Genomic DNA, 21,743 nt, shown 5'->3' on the forward strand with positions numbered 1-21,743 from the left:
GAGTCTCCTGAAAAATATTTCTGTGAACAGAAAGTACTTAAAAGTATTTTTAAAAAATCCAAGATCTGTTTTTCTACTACTTACTGCTTTTGGTTGCCAAGTTCCTGTCTAAAAGTTTGCTGCTTTTTTGGGGGAGAGGGTCTCCTGAAATGTATTTCCGTGAGCTGAAATTACTTAAAAGTATTTTTAAAAAATCCAAGATCTGCTTTTCTTGCATTGGTAGTGTCCTTCAGAATCTAGTTCATCATAACTGATGTGATCAGAAATGTATTTTAAGATTAATTTTAGTAATATATTTAGCTTGAATTAGAAAACTTGTTGTATCAAACATAGTATTTCTTTATGTTATCAATTTCTATTAAAATAAATTTGTTTAAAAGGCTGGGTTATTCTGAAGGGAGATATTAAATAATTAATAGTACAGGTGGTAAGCAGACTGCACAGTGTATCCTCTGGACCCATAGTGACCTTACAGAGATGAACCTGTGGTGATCAAATAGTGTAAGAACTGTGTCAGGAGTGGGCAGGGTGCTCTAGGCTTGTAGAGTATAAGTGCAAAAATAAACTTGGTACTTTGGAAAATGCTTCCTAGAATTGAGTGTCAAGGATTGGTAGGCACTAGGTGGTCACAGAGTAAGGTTTGTTTAGGAATGATGAGCAGTTGGGTATGACTAGCTTCCATGTTATATGTCACGAAGTGACTGGAGATAGAAACAGGAATAGGATCACATGAAACCTATGCTTGTAGTAAGGAGGTTGGACTTTATTCTGATAATGAAGGAAAGCTGTTGAATGATTTTCTGCTGTAGTATTATATGATCAGTGTTTTAGAGGATACCAGGTTTGACAGTAAACCACAGTTAGGAGATCATTTATGCATTTTTGAGAGGAATAAAGGTAAAGGTACAACTAAGGCGGTGGCACTGGACATGAAGAGGTATGTGTGTGCTAAATTTAGATCTTGGGGAAGAAGAAATTGAGGACTTAGTGGTCAGTTGGATAGAAATGTTGAGGAAAATAGGGAGTCTAGATTGACCCCCAGATTTTTGGTTTGAGTAACCATGTGGCATGTAGAGCAATTAACTGATAAATAGCATACAGAAAGAGGAAAGAACTTGGTTTCATTTGCTTTTTTTTCTTTTTTTTTTTTTGAGGAAAAAGTTGTTTGTTTTTCAACTTACTGAAACTTACTGAGGGGCTTGTGGGACATCTTGGTTAAGATCCAATAGCAATTGGCACAGAGGGTCTAGAAGTTAAGAGAAGGATTTGGGATTTTAGCATTTGGCAGTTTGGAAGCCATTGTTTTCCTACAGTACCATATGAGATAATTTTAAATGGTACATGGATAAGCACTTGAAATTTTTTAATAGTTAGGATTTTATGTGTATGAAAAACATAACTTGTGGATCAAACCTATGACATCATGGACATTATCACTTAGGCCAAGTGAGTACAATGAAAGGAAAATATTAGTAAAAGTACATGTGATATATGGAAATGGCAACAATCATGGTGAAGCTATGCAAATAAAGTTCAGAAAGTGCTGTTTTAAGCCCTGGGTATGGTGGATAAGGTCACCAAGGAAAGAGTAAGAGTGAGAAGAAAAGAGAGTTGACATTTGGGTGGCGGGGAATGGAGAAGAAGAGCCCATGAAGGAGACTGAGGAAGAGCAGCCAGACGAATAGGAGGAGAACCAGAAGATGGTCTTTGGAGTCCAAATGAAGAGTTCTGAGAAGGAGGAAGTGGTCTTCAGCGTCAAGTAAGTTGTAAGCTGAAAAGTCCTCTTTGGATTTAGCAATTAAGGTAGACCATTTAGTTGGAAGCATCCAAACAGTAGTTTAAAAAAATTAATATTAGTGTTAATAATAGCTGGTATTTATAGCATTTCCTACATGCTCAGTACTCTTCAAAGCACTTTATACATATTAACTAATCAATTGGGTAGGTAGTATCATTATCTCCACTTGATGTGATATGAGGAAACAGAAGCCCAGAGAAGTTAAGAAACTTGCCCAAGGTGACACATCAAAGGAATGGGTGAGTCAGGGCTCAAGCCCAGGCATTCTGGCCCCAGAGTCCATGCTCTTAACCATTTTGCCACATTGCCTCTCTAGTTAAAACAAAATAGAAAAAAAAATAATGCCAATATTATAATTACAGTACAATTGGTGCTGTTTGTGGTATCATGAGATCTGCCAGGCTTAAATGACCAGCGTCATGGCTGAGTCAGCCAGTGGTTTTGTAATCAGTGCCATGATGGCGATATGTGGGCTATGACAGTTCTTGGCTCTTTCTGTATTTATAACAAAAACATTTGTAAGAAAAGTGAATTCAAAAGTATATATATTTCTTGAGATAACATTTATCTCATTTTATGTGCCTTACTTTGGGTACTATGATGTCTATTTTTTTATGGCCATTGTTCACTTTTACAGTTAAATTCTTTAAACTTTGGAAATATTGTTCATGCAGAATAGGACAAGTTCCAGACATTATAGATAGCCAGTCTATTTATAGAAGATCACTAATGACTTTATTGAAAACAATTTCCCTTGAGTGGTAGAAATGGAAACCAAATTGTAGGAACTGAAAATGAGTAAGAATGGAGGATTTGAATAGGAGAAAAATGAAGAAAAGTTCTTGATGAAGTTGAATGGCTATAAGAGGAGACAGAAGATGCTAGCTGTAATGACCCTTGATGTGGTCAGAGGGAAGATGAGTGAGTAAAGGAATTAAAAAGTGTTTTAGACATGGACAGTGGTCTCCAGTTGTGGCCCTGAGAAGGAATAGTCTGGTGAGGTAAACAGTGAAATTCAAGGCTAGGGTATTGTCTCAATGGGCCTTGATATGGTTGGAATAAGTGATGGAATTTGGAGGAGAAGAGAGGGGGGGAACTAGTTGCCAGGATCCTTAAACATGACAGTGCCAAGAGGTAAATAGCTGGCAATGACAAGGAAAATTGGATGTAAAATATAGTGTTTGAGAAAAGAGACTTTGGAATCAGAAGGCTGAGTGTGGATTTTTTCTAGATTGGTGACCTTGATCAGATTACTTAATTTTACTGAGACTATTTTCCCATTTTTATAGTGGAGATGTTGGCATGTGGGGCTACTAAGAATTGTTATGAGAATGAGATGATGGCTTGTAAAGCACTTAGTGCAGTATTTTGACACATTGTACAAAGAGTTTGCTAGGAAGCCTGTTTCTGTTCTTCACTTTAGATATTGCAAGGTTTTAATACACTAAATTGGATATAATAAGAAGGATTTATTGAAGAAATATTTCAAGGATTGATGGTGGTCTTGCTTAGGAAAAAAGAAGCTTTACTAGTTCTAATCATAATGGGATAATAGTGAAAGTGAAAAGGTGTAAGAAATGGTGTTAATCATGGTGCTGGTGATGGTAGAAAAAGAAAGCCTTTATTTGGGCAAGAGTTAGAAGTAGTAAAATGAATTTTTCAGTGATATTTAGTGTAGCTGTTCTCTGAGAGCTCTAAAAATCCTCATTATTGAACTTTTTTTTCAGGGGAAAAAAACTCAAAACCTTAGTCTAAAACTCTGGCCCTAGTTTCCCTTTTCCCCCATTGAAATAAATATTTTTAAAACATGTGTCTTGGTAATGTGAGGTTTTTTTCCTCCTTTGTAGTCTAGCAGTGCTCTGTGTTGTGGTAGTTGGGAGACTATTAGAAGAAGGTGTAGTTACAAGATGGCATGTCTGGATGTGGACATCCATTCATGTCTGAATGTCTGGAAGAGATTTGAAAGACTCACCCTGGACCACTCTGGTCTTGCCCCTTTCTCCAAGTTGGAGAGATGCTGAGAGACACATAGCAGAGTATGAGCACTGATAGGAAACTGTTTCTCAGTGGTAAGGATTTAGTTCAGGCCAGGAAATTGAGAATATAGCATTTCATGTATGGTAAAACATGGGATGCAGTAAAAGCAGGTGGAGTAAGAGTGCAGCAGTGGGAAGATGCCTTTCTATTTTGAGCAGTCATTTGAGGCTTACTGTATGCTAGGCACATACAAAGTAAATAACAGTGCCCTTATCTTCCATCTAAGGGATACATGTAAACAGATAAGTTCAGAGTAGTGATGGTGAATATCTGAGTCTGAGGAAAGGAAGAAGCAGATAAAACTATTGGGAGAGAATGGGGGGAGAATCACAGAATGGGGACAAAAATCAGTGTTCTGATTGGAGTTCCTTGAAGCATAGGTTTTAAGTATTTTTCAGTTATACTATAGAAGCCAGGAAGAATGCTGCTCATGTCATCTCAAATGATTTAATTACTGAATTGGATGTATGTTATTTCCTTAGGATTGTGTGCCATGGACAATTTTACTGATGGAGACTTCACTGTGGCGGATTATGCATTGTTGGAAGATAGCCCTTACGAAGATGATTGTGTCTTTGCTCCTGAATATACTACAGATGACTATGTTCGTGTGACTCAGCTTTATTGTGATGGAGTGGTAAGTGGGTTTGTTAAAGTTTTGTTTTTAACATGGTATATCCTAAAGGCTTTCTGATTTAGGGCATTTGAGTAAAGATTTTGTGTGTGTATTGTGTGTGTGTGTGTGTGTGTGTGTGTGTGTGTGTGTGTGTGTTTATAAGAAGGAACACATGCTTTTGAAGAGGTTATTATTCAAAAGAAATAAGCTGTGCCTCAACAATAAGAATAGATTTCAGAGAATAAGTGAAGACATGAGGCGGCTTTCTGAGAATTAGAAAAACTCTTGAATAAGAAACTCAGGAAACATGAAAAAGGCCTTAAATTAAGACTCACTGGCTACAGATATATTCAAAGCATATAAGTAAATGTACATTAGATTTTTTTTCAGTTTAGTTCTGCTAATCCATTGATTAAAAGTCAAAAAAGTATACTTGTGTATTTTACCAGTTGCAAGTCAAAATAATTTTCTTTTTTTTAGGGTATGAAGTATAAAGATTATGCCCAAAGCGAGAAACATTTAGGTGAGCATGTTGACATATTAACGTTAATTTATTGATGGACCACAAATGGAGGTGATTTATCTAGTCATATCAACAAATCAGATTTATATGTCTTCTTAAAAATAGATTCTTACTATTTTTTTTCCTGGAAACCAAAATCTTTCTTTGTAAATTGAGTTTTAGCCAACACTTAAATATTCTTAACATCTAGCAGTTTAAAACATTAATTCATTTCTTGTTTTCTCATATCCATTTTTACCTTTTCTGTATAGCAGTGTTGATTCATTAAAAATCAGGGCACAAATATTAATTTTAAACTTTTTTATTTTAATTAAGAATTTGACATCTGCAATATATGGTGTAGTAAACCACTTTCTGTCCTGCAAGATTACTGTGATGCCATTAAAATGAATATCTTCTGGCCACTTCTTTTTCAACATCAGCACAGTTCTGTAATATCACGATTACATCCCTGTGTGGAGACCACGTAAGTCACTATATGTTATTCATTTTGGATGAGCAGTGATAAGCATGTTGCACAGTGCCAAGGAATGCCAAATACAATGGAAGGCTTATACCTGATTCTTTTTTTTTTTTGGTGGTACTGTGGGTTGAACTCAGGGTCTCCCCCGTGCTTGACAAGCTACACCTTCAACCCTTTTTTAAAAATTTTATTTTGAGATGCAGTCTAGCTAAACAAAGTTTAAGCTGGCCTTAAACTTGAAATCCTCCTGCCTCACCATCTGGAGTAGCTAGGATTTTAGGCATATGCCACCACACTTGGCTTATTCTTCATTCTAATATGCTGTTCAGTTTTGCTTTTGTTTAACAGGTAGAAAAAGTAAATTCTTGGAATTTGAATATGAAAGAAAATTTATAACATTATAATGAAATAATTCTGAATAGTATTAGATGTAGACTTGAAGTTAAGTCAGGAAAAATTAAAATACTTTTATAAATGTCAGTGGTATAGAACTGAGAGAGAGAGGATATATGGTTTGGTCCATTTAATAAACTCCTTACTTACGTTACCCAGAGTGGAGAAAAGAACTGAATGTTTTTGTCAGATAGCTTATAATATAAGCATAAAATTCAGTGAATTTGTATATATGAGAATGTAATCTTTCCAAAAATAAATTTGTCTTTAAACAGTTCTCGTGCCTCTGAGATAAGTTTGAAGAAATTACAATATCTTGAGTTGATGGAAGATATTGTGGATTTGGCAAAGAAAGTTGCGGTAAGTGGTAGAATGTAGCCCCGCCTCCAAAGAATGTAAATATAGAGTGTCAGTTGTTAACTGTTAACTGCTATAAACTGTGTTACCAGTTTATAGCAGTTAACAGATAAGCTTTTCAGTTTTCTTTACCTGAGATTATTCTGCTGTCAGAGTGTGCATGGTATGGAAGTGATAACGTTGATGACCAATGTCCTGGTTCTGCCATGCCATAATGGACCAGGACAGCTTCTTGATATTAAAGGAGAGAAATTAGAATTTGTCACAAATGAAAGAGGGCCCTGGTTCATAGAAACCTTAATCACAGGTTCTAAAAGTAAACGAACTCTGTCTTTTGACATAAAAACATACCACTGTTGACAAATACTTTGCCTTTGGGATAAAATTTATCAGGATAGATTTGAGGAGGTGTCTTTGTACTATGGTGATTCTCTCTCTTTTGGGGGTGGGAAATTGAACTCAGGGGCACTCAACCACTGAGCTACATCCCCAGCCTGTTTTGTATTTTATTTAGAGACAGGGTTTCACTGAGTTGCTTAGTACCTCGCTTTTGCTGAGGCTGGCTTTGAACTCGTGATCCTTCTGCCTTGACCTCCTCTCTCTTTTAAAAAGCCATTTGATAATTTTTCTTATTTCAGTTGGATATGGAGCCAGGTGTTATACTTGTTTTTATTCTGACTGTGAACTTAAATTTAGAAAGCATTCTGGTGTTTATTTCTGCTGATAACTCATTACAGTAACAAACCAGCCAATGTGCCTTGCTAGAAAACCTAGGTTTAATGAACTTTAAAAATCTACACATCTAAAATTTACACAAAATCAGTTTATTACTAGAGCCTTGTGGAAGACTTTTGATGAATTCTTGTTTTAGAGCTCTTAAGGGGTAAATTGATCATGTAAGTGCTTGTGGAAAATATACTACTATATAATACAGTTACACATCATTTAATGATTGGGGTACATTCTGAGGAATGCACCATCAAATGGTTTTGTTGTATCATAGTATACTTACACAGATCCAGATGGTGTAGATTAGTCACTAGATGTGGCCTCTTAATGCAATTAAGAGACAAAGCAAACACAAGTTGTGACTGTTGCTGACATATGGCATGCTACTTTACAGTGAAGTCTTTTTTTTTATTTCAATAAGTAGCAGTACACTCTAAAATAACAGTTACATAAACCAGTAATGTAGTTGTTTAATATCATTAACAAGTGTTATATATAATTATCTGTACTATTCTTTAATATAATTGGTAGTGCAGTAAGTTTTATATCAGCATCACATAAGCTTGTGAGCAGTACATTTTATTGTGGTATGTATGATGTCACCATAGCTACAATGTCATTAGGTAATAAAAATCTTAAACTCTGTTATAATCTTTAGGACCAATGTCCCATTTGGCTCATCATTGATGGAAATTGTCATTATGCAACACAAGACTATTCCTAAAATGGAGATTTTTTTTTTCTATTACAAAATCCAGGAATAAGGAAAAAATGCTTTTTTGTTCTTTTTTTTTATTTTGCAGAATGATTCATTCCTTATCGAAGGCTTATTGAGAATTGGTTATAAAATAGAAAATGTAAGTGTTAAATGTGGAAACCCTGCTCACCCACTGAATAAATGGCAGTCACATCACTGCCCATTTTCCCATGTACTGAGACCATATATTCAAAGTTATATGTAATATTTGGTAGTATGGTTTCTATATTTTACTCAGTGTAATCTCATTTTGCAGGTTTGCTTCATTACATTTTTTTTTACCCATATATGTTACAAGTTTTTTCTTCTCTTTTAGATTGTTTTCCTAGCATATATTCCCCCAAATGAAATTATTAGGTCCCCAGTATGAATATTTTTACTGTATAATTACTAGATAATCCTCAGATGCAGTGATAAACCAGATTTTAATGGTACTGGTGAAAGAAATGTCTTCATGTTTCCTTTAAGCCTTATACCAGCAGTGGCAACTCAGCTATTTAATTTCTGAGGTTATTTCATACATTAAAAGAACAAACATTTCTGTTAACTCTTGACCCTTCATGAGAATCAATGCTCTGAGCATCCATTTGCCTAGTCATAGTATTGATTATCTCATAATAATTCTTTTTGCCACAGACTATGTAAAATATGTAGTCCCTGTGGAGAACTTTAATCTATACCTTTAACCTTAGGGTAAAGAGGGAAGTCCTAGTCTAATTGAGATTTGAGACTTCTTTTCTACCTTGTAAATTTGTACTCTCATACTGCAAAGGACAGCCTTTGACCAGGTTGTAGACCTCAGCTTTCAGGTCTGTAATCATTGCAAAAGCATTTTGAATTCTGAGGGTAGCCCGAGGTCACCCAAAGATGGAACACGTGAGTCCACAGATTCTGTTAACTTGTATGTTGTAGTCCAGTTATCCTCTATTGTGTGATGGAGTAATGAAAATACATAAGTTTTGTATAAAGGTTTGAAATACTGATTGAGATAAATATATATTGCCACAGAATACTTGAGTATCATTCTTCTTTCCTCTTTTTGAAACAGAAAATTTTGGCAATGGAAGAAGCTTTAAATTGGGTAAAATACACAGGCGATACAACAATTCTACCTAAATTAGGATTAATCGACAATTGTTGGTCTATGTTAAGTATTTTCTTCACTGAATGTAAGTATAAGTTCTTTAAATTGTTAACTCAGTTTTTAAAGGTATTATTTGGGAAAATGGAATATATAATTATATGATTTCTCATTTATTCTAGCAGCATTTAAAAATGTTTTTCTTTATAGTGTTTTTCTTCTGTATATGAAATAAAAGAACTTTATTTTTTAATTTCCTTTATTTATTTATTTTTATTCTTTTTGTAGTGACAGAGTATATTTTGACATATTATCCATACCTGGAGTATAACTTGAATAAGAGAACTTAAACCTTACAGTTAGTTTTACCATTCAGATTATTGTGGCATCATACTTTAAAAATCCTATCTAATAGTTGTCATAAGTTATAATATGTAATACTCAAATAAAGAGCTCACAACTGGGCCCATGTCTTTTTATTCATATGAGAAAATAACATAAGCTAAAATTATGATTTTCATTTTCTTGATAAATCAGCTATTCTTTTATGTATGGAGAAATAGCCTTACGTATTTCTCCAGTTTTCTGAAGTGTTTTTCTTCCTTCCTTCCTTCCTTTCTTTCTTTCTTTTTTTTTTTTTTTTGTGGTGCTGGGGATTGAATCCAGGGCCTTATGCATGCTGGCCAAGTCCTCCGCCACTAAGCTATGTCCCCAGCCCTGAAATGATTTTCTTTAAAGCATTTGAATATCAGCAGTAAATTTTTTTTTTTTTAAAGAGAGAGTGAGAGAGGAGAGAGAGAGAGAGAGAGAGAGAATTTTTAATGTTTATTTTTTAGTTCTCGGCGGACACAACATCTTTGTTTGTATGTGGTGCTGAGGATCGAACCCGGGCCGCACGCATACCAGGCGAGCGCACTACCGCTTGAGCCAAATCCCCAGCCCAGCAGTAAATTTTTTAGAGTATACTTTATAGGAATCTTGACACAGAAAATGTTTTGACTCTTTAGTTGATGATAATCCATAATCTGCAATCTCCATTGTGAAGTGGGAAGATTTGTCTATTGACTTAAATAATAGAGAGGAATTAAATAAAGCTCTTTCTGTTAGGCTCAATAGATAGTGGGATGTATTATACTGATAGAGGTTATTCTCTTCATTGTTTTGAAAGCCTCTGATTCTGGACCAGGTTTTAGGGTAGAGGTGGAGAAGCAATATCATGTATTGCCGCTATTGTGGGCCCATTTCTGATTCTCTCATAATAGCCCTGTGGGGTGGCTGTTATTCTCTCTTTTTTTGCGGGGGTACTGATGATTGAATTCACAGGCCTGACCAGTGAGCCACATCCCTAGCCCTATTTTTTTTTTTTTTTTTGTATTTTTATTTTTTAGAGATAAGGTCTGTGTTGCTTAGTGTCTTTTTTGCTGAGGCTTGCTTTGAACTTGTGATCCTCCTATCTCAGCCTCTCGAGCCGCTGGGATTATAGGCGTGCACCACCATGCCCAGCCTATTATTCTCAATTGTAGAAGTGAACAATCTAAGACTTATGAGAGATTTCTACAGTCTAGTAAGTAGTAGAACTTAGATAAGTCAGGTCTCTGACCTCAAAGCTCATGTTTTCCTCCAGCAACCTTGTTCTGTCCCTTAGTACTACTTTATTTGGTGACCTTCCCAGTTCCTTCTTGAATCTTAAATTTTAGGTATTCTTTTCACCCTAGAAATTAATGTTTTGCTAGAAGCATAATTGTTAGTCTGTTGCAATAAAAAAATGTATTATATTTTAAAAAATCCTTTTTATATAATAGCTTAAAATGTAGAAAAATGAGGCCTGATAAACTTTTCACAGTTTGGATATCTAACTGTGTTTAAATTAGTTTATTTTATAAGAATATTTTTATAAGGATTTTTGTAAGAATAGTATTTCAAACTTCTTTTTGTTAACATTTCTTTTTTTGAAGAGTCTACTATTCATTTTAAATACTCACTTATTATATTGAATACAGTTTTATTTATTTGTGGTGCTGAGGATTGAACCCAGGGCCTTGTTCATGTGAGACAAGCACTCTACCAACTGAGCTCTATCCCCAACCCTATATTGAATACATTTTGAAAAATATTCTCTAGGGTTTTATTTTTATACAATTTTATTGAACATTGTACCTGGTGTACTGTAGATATTTGATAATATTTGTTCAATTGACTTGAGTAATTATGAGACCTATTTTGAATGTGTTATGACAAAAGTATTTGTTATAGTAACATAGTGTAATAATAAGTGGTTTTCTTTAATTGTTAATAAAAAGAGATTAGGTTTACTGCAAGCATCTGTTTTATGCAACGTTTTATACGTTTTATAAGTTGTTTATTTCTAAAATACTTAATACACATGAAAGATTATAAGAAACAGGGTATTTAGAAAATATAATAAACTTTATGAATTCACTTACTTAACCTAAGAATTAGAATTTTGTGAGTACCAGTTTTTTTTTTTTTAACAAATATTCTCTCTCATTCTCTCCTAAAAATAAAACTTAGACAAGTATCACATAACTAAAGTTGTAACGGAAAACTGCAATTTACTTGAAGAATTTAAAACCCAAAATTGTGCGGAGTGTATGGAGGTGAGGATAAATATTTATCTGTAAATATGTATTAAGAGTTGCTTGTTGGGGGAGCTGTGGCTGTGGCTCAGTGGTAGAGTACTTGCCTAGCACTTGTGAGGCACTGGGTATGATCCTCAGCACCACATAAAATAAATAAATAAAATAAAGGTATTATGTCTGTCTGCAACTAAAAAATATATTTTTTAAAAAAGAAAGAGTTCATTTTTGGGATAGAGTTGGGGCTCAGTGTTGGAGCACTTGCCTAGCATGTGTGAGTCACTGAATTTGATTCTCAGCACTGCATGTGAATAAATAAAATAAAGACCCATCAACAATTTAAAAAAAATAGATTTGCTTGTTAGAACTTTTAACACTCAGAGGAAGTTCATTAAAAAACCTGATGAAGGTTGGGGATGTGGCTCTGTGGTTGAGTACCCCTTGGTTCAATCCCTGGTACCAAAAAAACAAAACAAAAACCTGTTGACAGTATCTAAGGAACTATTGTAAGATTTAATAATATGTTTGATGGAAAATTTTAATAAATTTTGATTTGGAAGAAGAGAGAATACCTTAATCTGAAATTTTTAATGATTTTAAAGCAGATTATTAAAAAATTAAAAATTTGATTTTTTATCATCCTTTAATGATTTGAAGAAATGATTTTCCTTGATAACATTTTTATTGAGATGTAATGTAATTCACCTGTTCACTCAGAGGAAATAATGATTCTAATTCAAGTTGTAAAAAAATATTTTTTTAAAGTTGTAAATGGACTCAATACCTTTATTTATTTATTTATATTTATTTTTATGTGATGGTGAAGATCAAAGCCAGTGCCTCATGCATGCTAGGCAAGCATGCTACCCCTGAGCCACACCCCAGCCCCTTAATTCAATTTTTAAAAAAAGATTTGGGGAGACATTTAATGTTCAATTAAGTTCTCTAGAGCTATTGATATCTAATTTATTTTAATTAATTTGTTTTTAAAAATTTGAATTGAAAAGTTTTGAATATATCAGTAACTTTTTTTTTTTTTTTGTGGTGCTGGGAATTGAACCCAGGGCCCTGTGCATGATGAGAGGAAAGCACTCTACCAACTGAGCTATGTCCACAGTCCCCCAGTAACGTGTGTTAGTAAGAACACACATGTTCTTACTAACCTGCCAGGTGATTTTTGGTAGTTAATCTAGTCAGTATTACCTTTATTACAGTTTATATATTTTTAAGCACTAAGGTTTATTGAATAATATCACATTTGCTAACATAAAGTTAAAATTCTACTTTGCATTTCATTTTTAGTTTGCTGTCCCATATGGAAAAATATATTTAAAAATGGGTCTGCCGAATACTGCACGTGAGGGAAAAATTATTTTAGAAATTATTCACATTGTGTTGGTTTTCCTTGCTTTTTAATATTTCTTAACAAGTTAATATGGAGTTATTAGAGAAAGGTTTCTTTTAATATACATTTGTCCCTCAGTGTCTGAGGGAGATTGGTTCCTGGATCCTATCTGGTACCAAATCTGCCGGAGCTCAAATCCTTCATAAAAAATGGTATAGTATTTGCTATACCTTGTACACTTGCTCCCATATACTTTAAATATAATCTCTAGATCACTTTATAATACTTAGTACTCTGTAAATACTATGTAAATAGTTGTTGTACTGTATTGCTTAGGGGAAATGACAAGAAGAAAAGTCTGTACATGTTCCTATAGACCCTTTTTGGTCTTTCCAAAAGTTTTTGATCTGCATATGGTTGAATCTGCAGTTGCAGAACCCATAGATATTGAGGGTCAACTGTACATCCCAAAATATTGGATATTACATTCTCCTTTTCTATATAAATAATCCTCTAGCTTATTTTTGATATTAAAGATGGAAACCCAGATCCATTTTTCCTAGGTATTGGTTTCTTGATTGTCTTTGGAGCTAATTGATGGGTCTTCTTTCACCTTGGTTTCTCAGCAAGGAGAACTAATGAAAATGAAAGGAAATGAAGAGTTTTCCAAAGAAAGATTTGATATAGCTATTATCTATTACACCAGAGCCATTGAATATAGGTAAGAACAAAACAGAGCAATGAGATCCTTTTTGTGTGGCAGCTCAAGTTAGAATATTAGGATAAATAAAAATAAGATCAAGAATTGTAGAATCTTCCAATTTGATATGCATAATAGATTTTTATTTTTTATCTTTAGTTATTAGTAGCTTGGAGGTAACCTGAGTATTTGGAACTGATTAAATCCTGCAACTCAAGCAAGTCAGGTGCAGTGGTGAATTTGGTTCTGCCTTGCTCCATTTTCTTAAGGCATTCCAGCAGAGTCACCTGTTATTGTCTTTTTCTCTTTTTGCTGTCAACTACTTCCTTATAAATTATTAACTGATCAAAAAGGATTAGTTCCTAATACTTAAAATGCTACCTACTTAGGAGGTTTTGCTTTCTTAGAGGAAACTTTTAAAGGAAAAATAGTTGGAATGGTTGAGGATGCATGTGTTCTTTTCTACCTGGTTTTGGTACTCAGCTGCTGGAATTTTGTAGTCGTCCCCCCAGGTGTGCTATTCTGTTCCTAATGGCCACTTCAGGTGAGCCACCTAATATTAGAGCAGCCTTTGAAGGTTGGGGTGTTCGTAACTTCTCCCTTTCCTACCTTGCTCGTCCCCAGGGGGAATGAATCAATCTAGTCAACATGCTGCCCCAAGACTGCTACTCTATTCTATTGAGAAAAAGGTGGAAGAAAATCATTTCTGGCTTTATACTGTCAGACAAAACTAAAAAGATCAAAATTTGAAATGAAGCTACTTAACGTTACTGTTGCAATTTCCAAGCTCCTTTTGCCTGGAGTTCTTTGTCAAGGTGGCATATCCCTGAAATAATGATCCTGTCCTCTGTAGTTACAGCATACATTGTAGTTGACTAACTTTTTAATAAGATGTCTTATTTGATCTTGACAATAGTCCTGTGAGCTGGACAGAGCAAGGATTCTCTTCAGTTTGAACACAGGATAGTTTAGGTTGGTTTTAAAGAAGGCTACTGGGGAAGTAATGAAGTGAGATTTACCCAGTTAAGTTCCAAATCTTGTATTCTTCCTGCTCTGCCATGAAAATGTAAAGTTTTAAAAACTTTTTTCATGCCTGTTTTCAGTGTAATGTATGTTTATTTCATATGTAACGTGATTTACTGACCAAATGTTACTTCTTTTTAAGACCTGAAAACCACCTTCTTTATGGTAACCGAGCTCTTTGCTTTCTTCGTACTGGACAGTTTAGGTAAGTTGGTTAAAGTACCACAATCATTGAATTGTTATGCTAAATGCCCATTTTGGGGGAGACATTTCTGGTATGCAAGAAACCCCCTCCCCCCCTTTTTTTTTTCCAAAAATAGTTAAAAATTGTTAAAAAGAGAGTGTAGTAGGCTGTATATATACTAACTGTACCTGCGGCAGCTGACTGAGTGGAAGCTTTTGTCATATGTCCTGCATTGTTTTAATTGCTTCACGTTAAGTCTCACAGCAACTTTAATAGGTAGGTTATATTATTCTTCACACTTTACCTGTGACCAGCTCAGCTCATACCACTAGTGAGTACTGATGCTAATTTGAACACAGATCTTAGATGATGTCAAAGTCTGTGTTTATAACACCTATAATATACTATGTCCTTTTGCGCTATTAATTAATCTGTTTTGGAAGAAATATTTTTACTGTCTTCTTTTCTTCTATTTGTCTTGGTATGAAAAATTAAGTAAATATCCTTCATAAGTGAAAGAAAGCACATAAACTTAATAATATTACTATGAGAGTGGAATCATAACTAATTCTTAATTTCTTATGTTGAATATATTTACTTATTGAGAAAGATTGATGTAGATACTCTACCATGATTTTATTGCCTTGTCAGTTTTAAAAATTTAAGAAATTAATTATAAGAATTAATATTGAACATGTAGACTGTTATATTTAATTATGTAATACTTTACTGTAAGAAAGGTTTGGGGTATGCTGAAGAATATATTCACACAGTAGAATATTCAAAACACAATAAATCAGAAAATCAATTCAGAGCTTGTTTTTGTCAAAACAAGGCTACATAGGTATATGGGCATGTAGAAATACTAATAATTCATATCTGACCCTGATCTCCTGTTGCTTAGAATGAAAAAGGAAAACTTGGCAAGTTACATAATTTTCATTATTTACAAAGCCCCAGTACACCAATTGCTGGAATGAGTTTTCCTCCTCATGGTTCCTTCTGAAGGAAATTTCTTAAATGGCTTACTAATAATGTTGATTGAATGATAAGAGCTAAAAAACATTCTAGCAACATTGCTCTTTATAGGGGAAAAAAAAACCTCTGAAAATAAAGTTTTGGGTTTCACAAGTGTTTTTGTGATGTCAAGAAAACTGAGAACATGATTTCAATTGTTTTTCAGTAAAAGCACTTACGTTGGGATGTGGGAAGGTGGGGGTGGGGAAGACAATATATTCCAAGTATGTAGCTTTAAAAATAACATTTATTGTGTTTTTCTTTTATTATAAACAGAACACATTCTCATGGTAGAAAATTTGGAAAATACCAGAGTTTAAAAAGAAGAAAATAAAAATCACCAGTAATCCAACCACCTTGGAGAATACCGCTGTATTAACGTTATGCAGCTTTTAGATGGCTTAAGCCGTGGATAATCCGAGGCTAACTAGACTAGAGGAATGGATGGGCTTGACACAGTCTTCCATCAATACCACTGTCCTCAACTGGTTCTGACAAGAAATGAGCTGCAAATGTCTTTAGGTTATTGCCTCTGGCTAGGTCCAGAATTGCAGATATTCTGTGGTGTTTGAAGGTGAATCTGTATACTTTCAAGATCAGATGAATAGGTTTGCAACTTGGCTAGCCTCTTGTGAAAATTGAGGTGCCAGTCTGAAACTTGCTGGGCAGAAAGTCACCTACACTTGAGCTCTGAAAGCTGAGAGGCAAATCAGGGTGACTCACAAGGAGGATCCTCCTCAACCCCTGCTACAACAGGAGGTGCATGAAAATAGAAACACAGAATCAGGTAGCTTGGTGATGTAAAGGCCAAGAGCAGGGTATTCTTGTACCTCCTTCCTGATGTTATAGCTTATTTGTTGAATGCCATCTATATTTTCACTAGAGCCAGGTCAGCAGCATTGAGAACCCTTTGTTCTTTATTAGGCAATCACCAATATGTACTGGATGCCTGTTTAATGTATGAAGCTATGCCACACCAGTTTTATTGGTGTTTCCTACCTTCTTACACATTGTTTATGTCATTTGCTTGTAATGTAGGGTGAATGTTTTCAGAGTCCATAGTATCACTCCTGATCAAAATGATTAGAGTGATGAACCTTAAGAAAAGAACATGTTGTCAGTAATTGAAATGTGCCACTCACATAGGAGGACCTATGTCCTGAAAATAGCTTTTAGCTGAGTTACCAAGGTTGAGATGTTTTGAAGCTCTCGAATCAGAGGGATGCTAGTTCTGCCATGGGAATCCTGCTGAGCATCTGTGGGGATAAAGCATCCTCCTTCCACTAGTTTGGGCAAGAATGCAGTCCTCAGTTATTCCAGAAGGCCAGGCTTCCTCTCCGCTATTGTAAAAGCAAAGATTGAGCTGCAAGAGATCAGAAATGGAACATTTAAAATTAAAATTAGGAAAGAGGAATAAAAGGATTAAAGTAACAAATGCTGAAACTTCTAAAATAATTTAATTCTAAAAGATTAGTAAATATAAATTGGGACATTAAAAATCAAATTTTAAGGAATAACTTTGGCAATTTTATTCTCTAAAAGGGTAAAAATAATAGTACTGTGTCTAACAACATGGGTGTGCTGTTGTGAATACTTTATGTAAATTCACTTATAAAACCTTCACAACCATGTGAGGTAGGTGCTGCTGCCTCTTTACACATAGAGAGCCCAAATAAAGGATACAAGGTATACGTGATGGAGCCAGTGTTTGAGTCCAGACAGCCTGGATGCAGAGTCTTTATTATTATTCACTATGGAAAGGTGATGATAGAGTAAAAAGGAAATGTGAAAGTTGATAATTTTTAAAAACAAATGATCCAAATAGTCAATAAACATTTATGAGGACATGATTATCCTTACATGACATGCAGATTAAAAACTACAAGTTTCTTTTTCATATCCATCAGATTGGCAAAAACTTAAAAACTTCGTAATACCAAGTGTTTGAGAGGATGTGGAACAAAGGAAACTTTCATACTCGGCTGGAGAAAGTGTAAATTGGTACAGTCACTTTGGAGAGAAATCTGACAAGGTGAAGATGTGCATATTCTGCAGCCCACTTCTAGGGTCATCCCTTCCAAACTCTCAATGTGTACTCAAGAAGATATGTACAAGCCTTCATATATAGCATTGTTTGTAAGAGTAAAGAAATGGAAACAACCTAAATGTCCATCAGTAGGGGAATGGATAAATAAATTATGGTATATTCATACAATGGAATTCTCAATGGCAGTTATAATGAATGCAATGTTGGTGAAAAAAAGCAAGTTGCAGAATGATTTGTACAGTATGATGCCATTTATATAATGTTTAAAAACATGCAAAACAATATGCATATTCTTAATACAGAGAATGTATTAAAATGTTTTAAAAATGCATGGGCATGTTAAACACCAGGGGAGTGGCTATCTCTGGGGAAAAAGGAGGGAAAATAATTAACACAGTGGATGTCAACTGTAACAAACTTCTGCAAAAGAAGCTGAAGTAAATATGGCAAAATGTTAATTTCTTGCTAAGTTGGTACACAGTTGGTACATGGGTGTTCATTATGTTAATGTTATTCTTTGTACTTTTATGTATACTTGAATTATTTGATAAAGTGTAATTAAAAGTGCACATAAGAGGGGAAAAGCCCAAAACAGTACTCCCTAAACATCAGGGGTAAAATAAGTGAAAAATTATCTTCAAAGGAAAGAAATATAAATATTTCAAGGCCAATGGCAGAGGGGAAAAAGCCTGAGATGAAGCATGAGTTGGGAATCAAATGGTTCGTTCAGAAATGGTCAAGGTACCTGTGATAGTGATTTTAATGTCAAAATAGTCATGCAGTTTGAAAATCAGAGAGCACCTTTGAATGGATGTAGTTGAAGCCAAGAGCCAATGAAAACCTGAGTCTGTGGATGTTGTGTTTGGGAAATGTGGAGATGGGGTTGGAGTGAGGGAGGGATGGGTGTGGGGAACTACACTTGCCCCTTGCTTCTCCTGTCTACTTCTCCCTCCACCTGTGAAATCCTTTCAGGCTTAGGAATGTGTGTGGTGAGGGCCAGTGAGTCCCAGGATGCCCTCCGTGGATGAGATTCCCTTTTACTTTGGTTTTCTAAGAGCGCACTTTTCAAATACAATTTGCTAACTGCAGGGTATTATTATTATAATGACAGTTGTGATTGAAGTAACCAGAAACTTGTAGTTCAGAGGAGAATCAAGGAAAAGGAGTTGGGCATACCTGTAACTTTGGTAGCTAATGTAGCACATGCAATGTCTAGCAATAGGCCTTGCTCACTTGTCGTTTAATTTCTTCTCATGGGACTCCTACATGGAAAATTCATATTCTTCTGCCAAAGGTATATTGAACAGTGCAAGAAATATAATTGGAGAAAGGAAAAGCTTAGGCTTGAATGTTTTTTTTAATTTACTTCAGAAAATCATGGAATTTTAAAAGTTGATATTTGACCTTTTGATATTAATTTATTTACTCAGGGCTGGGGATATAGCTCAGTTGGTAGAGTGCTTGCCTGTCATGTGTTCAATCCCCAGCACCACACACATAAAAGTTAATTTATTCATCATACAATGTTCCCTTTCATCAGATGCCAATTGTGATTAGTAACAGACTCCTCCCTTGGCTATTTTTTCTGTTTTTTTTTTTTTTTTTTTTTGAGACCAAAGGTATAAAGCAACTTAACTGTATGTTTCTGTGAGAATTAAAAAAATCGTGTGTGTATTTTCAGTGTAAATATGTTGGTTTGATGAATTATTCCTCATTCTCTCTTACTTGTATGGTTTCTATTTTTATTTAGAAGCTACTTGTTTTTGAAGAAAACAGTTTTTAGTCTTCTTTGGGGTATACCCCCTTTTTAAAAAGCAGAAACATGATGATAGTAAAAGATTGAGTAGAAAAGGGTACACTGAAATGTCTGCCCAACTCAGATCTATTCCCTAATCCCTCTCTTCATGTCCTTATGCATTTCCATAATGTCTTATGTCTTATGCCTGTAGAAATACTCATTATGTGGAACCACATGAAATAATTTTTGTAAATCTGAATATAGACAATTTTCACTTGGTTCAATGTAACATATCTTTTAAAAAAAAACATGGTGGGAACATCACTACACTGTGGTTGTACATCTTACTTTTTTATATTTAAATCCAGGAGCTTGTTGCATATCAGTGTATTTAGAGATCTTCCTTGTTCTTTCTCGTGACTACGTAGTATTTTACTGAATGGATTACTCAAGTAATCTATCAGTTTTTACGTATGCTTTGTTAGTATAGATTATTTTGTTTATAATTAGATTTATTAGGACATTGATTTTCAGTTTTAATTAATTAATTATAGGTCCATAATAAGTATCCTTTTACTTATGCTGTATATCCAGGTACAAGTATATCTGTAGGATAAATTCCTGATAACTTTCTGTTACTTAAAGAGCATATATAATTTTAAATTCAGATGCTTTTTTTTAAAAAAAATACTAGGGATTCAACCCAGGGGTGCTTTGCCACTGAGCTCCAATCCCCAGCTCTTTTTATTTTTTTATTTTGACATAGGGTCTTGCTAGTTCTGAGCCAGGCCTTGAGCATGTGGGATTATAGGCATTTGACATTGTGCCTGACCAGATACTAACTTTTGATTCAAAATGTATATGCTTATTCAACTAATGATTATTAATCACCATATTTGACAGTGACTCTTACATCTGAATCCTGCTTTTGTAGTTTAGTGGTAACATTAAGAAACTTGTGAAATAGGTATTATTTCTTTGTTGAGAAATGAGACTAAGGGGAGAAAGCCTGTGGCTCACAAAATTCTTGTATTTACATGTTGTACTTAGAGAGTCAGTAAATAGCATCTGTTCTGCACCCAAGTCTAGAATTAGTTAAGAGATGATTGCAGAAAATGGGCTTCTTTTAGTCACTGTCACCTTCATCTCTGATAGAATCATTAGGATAAGGAGCCTTAAGTCTGGTAGCTAAGTGACTTGTTATTAATTCAGAAACAGTCATGAATGGAACTGGCAAACCAGGATCCTGTTAACTTTAAGTCTGGAAGAAAAGGGGATCTGGTGTCTGTCAGTTTTTTTTAAGGTCTCAGAGTGAGAAAAAAGAGACTAAGCCACATATAATTAGTGCCTCCCATGCCCACCCCTGGGAAACGTTTAGGGGTAGAGAGAGGAGTGTTCCCGAGTAATTAGCAAAACATCATGGAAATTGGAAGAGAGAATAGGTACTCTTTCCTAATGTTATTTTAGGGCAAAATGAAGCATATTGTGTACATGAGGTAGTAGGGTAGTTGGAGAAAGAAACATACTTTCCTATTTAATAGTAATTAGAGTGCCTGAGCTAGAATAGGTTGTTACCCTCTATCTAGTATTCTGACCATGTTACATAGTTTCCAATAGTAAATAACTGTATCTTCCCATTGTCATCAATGTATGTTGCACGGTATTTCTGTTGCCCAAAGTCTCACCCATTCACCAGAGTGATTAGGGTTGCACTGGTTTGGATGAGCCGTAGCCCCATGTGATTTACTACGCTCACTTTGCTTTAATAGTAGGATCTGGCCACAATGGTAGTAAATGTGAAAATTTATAGTCAATATATATTCATATTTTAGTAAAAATTTGGATATTTATAGTATATGGTACAATTGTAATATTAATGTAATACAATTATAGTCATAGCATTAATTTAAAAGTAGCATTCAACCCTGATTCAACAAATTCTTGGGATTCTTTCAGAAAAATCTTGGCTGATGTCAGAAATTAGCAAAAACACATAGTTCTTGTGTTATTAACAGTGGGCCAGAAATGTGAAGGCCTGGGATGGGAAGGGCTGTGTTGCATTTGTGGAACTGATAGTGTCCCAGGTGGCCTGAAGACAAAGGACCTAGACCTTGTAGGCTACGTCAAGGTTATTGGCTTTTAAAAGTGGTGAGAAAAAAGTAAAGGATTTTGTAGTAAGGGGAGACAGCACCATTAGTACAATGGGGAGAATGGATTTGAGGGGGATACGGTATGGAAGTGGGTTGGGGGTCTGTTGTAGGACTGCAGGTCAGAGATGATGATGGCTTGGAGCAGGGTAAAGGTAGTGGAAAAGTGGAAGGATTCAAGGTACTTTAGA

At 34.8% G+C, this 21,743-nt stretch overlaps 1 protein-coding gene across 14 annotated transcripts in view; it reads left to right on the forward strand.

The window, feature by feature from the left end:
* Ttc3 (tetratricopeptide repeat domain 3) overlaps nucleotides 1–21,743 on the forward strand; it is a 119,355-nt gene that overhangs the window by 7,962 nt on the left and 89,650 nt on the right. For 6 of the 14 annotated variants that reach the window (XR_013437028.1, XM_078044633.1, XM_078044635.1 and 3 more), the window contains exons 2-10: nucleotides 4,318–4,472; nucleotides 4,932–4,974; nucleotides 5,290–5,440; nucleotides 6,106–6,190; nucleotides 7,720–7,773; nucleotides 8,722–8,842; nucleotides 11,287–11,372; nucleotides 13,323–13,417; nucleotides 14,562–14,624. The exons of 4 other annotated variants lie outside the window; for them this stretch is intronic. Coding sequence is in view for 7 of the 10 variants with exons in the window: in XM_078044633.1 (XP_077900759.1) it covers nucleotides 4,329–4,472; nucleotides 4,932–4,974; nucleotides 5,290–5,440; nucleotides 6,106–6,190; nucleotides 7,720–7,773; nucleotides 8,722–8,842; nucleotides 11,287–11,372; nucleotides 13,323–13,417; nucleotides 14,562–14,624 (842 nt within the window). In the remaining 3 variants the exon portion in view is untranslated. Of the gene's footprint in view, nucleotides 1–374; nucleotides 1,760–4,317; nucleotides 4,473–4,931; nucleotides 4,975–5,289; nucleotides 5,441–6,105; nucleotides 6,191–7,719; nucleotides 7,774–8,721; nucleotides 8,843–11,286; nucleotides 11,373–13,322; nucleotides 13,418–14,561; nucleotides 14,625–15,976; nucleotides 17,653–21,743 lie in introns of those variants that run through there. 4 more of the 14 variants (XM_078044634.1, XM_078044632.1, XM_078044638.1 and 1 more) reach the window with 4 other exon arrangements.

Source organism: Ictidomys tridecemlineatus, chromosome 3 (genome assembly GCF_052094955.1).
Source record: "Ictidomys tridecemlineatus isolate mIctTri1 chromosome 3, mIctTri1.hap1, whole genome shotgun sequence".
Lineage (NCBI taxonomy): Eukaryota > Metazoa > Chordata > Mammalia > Rodentia > Sciuridae > Ictidomys > Ictidomys tridecemlineatus.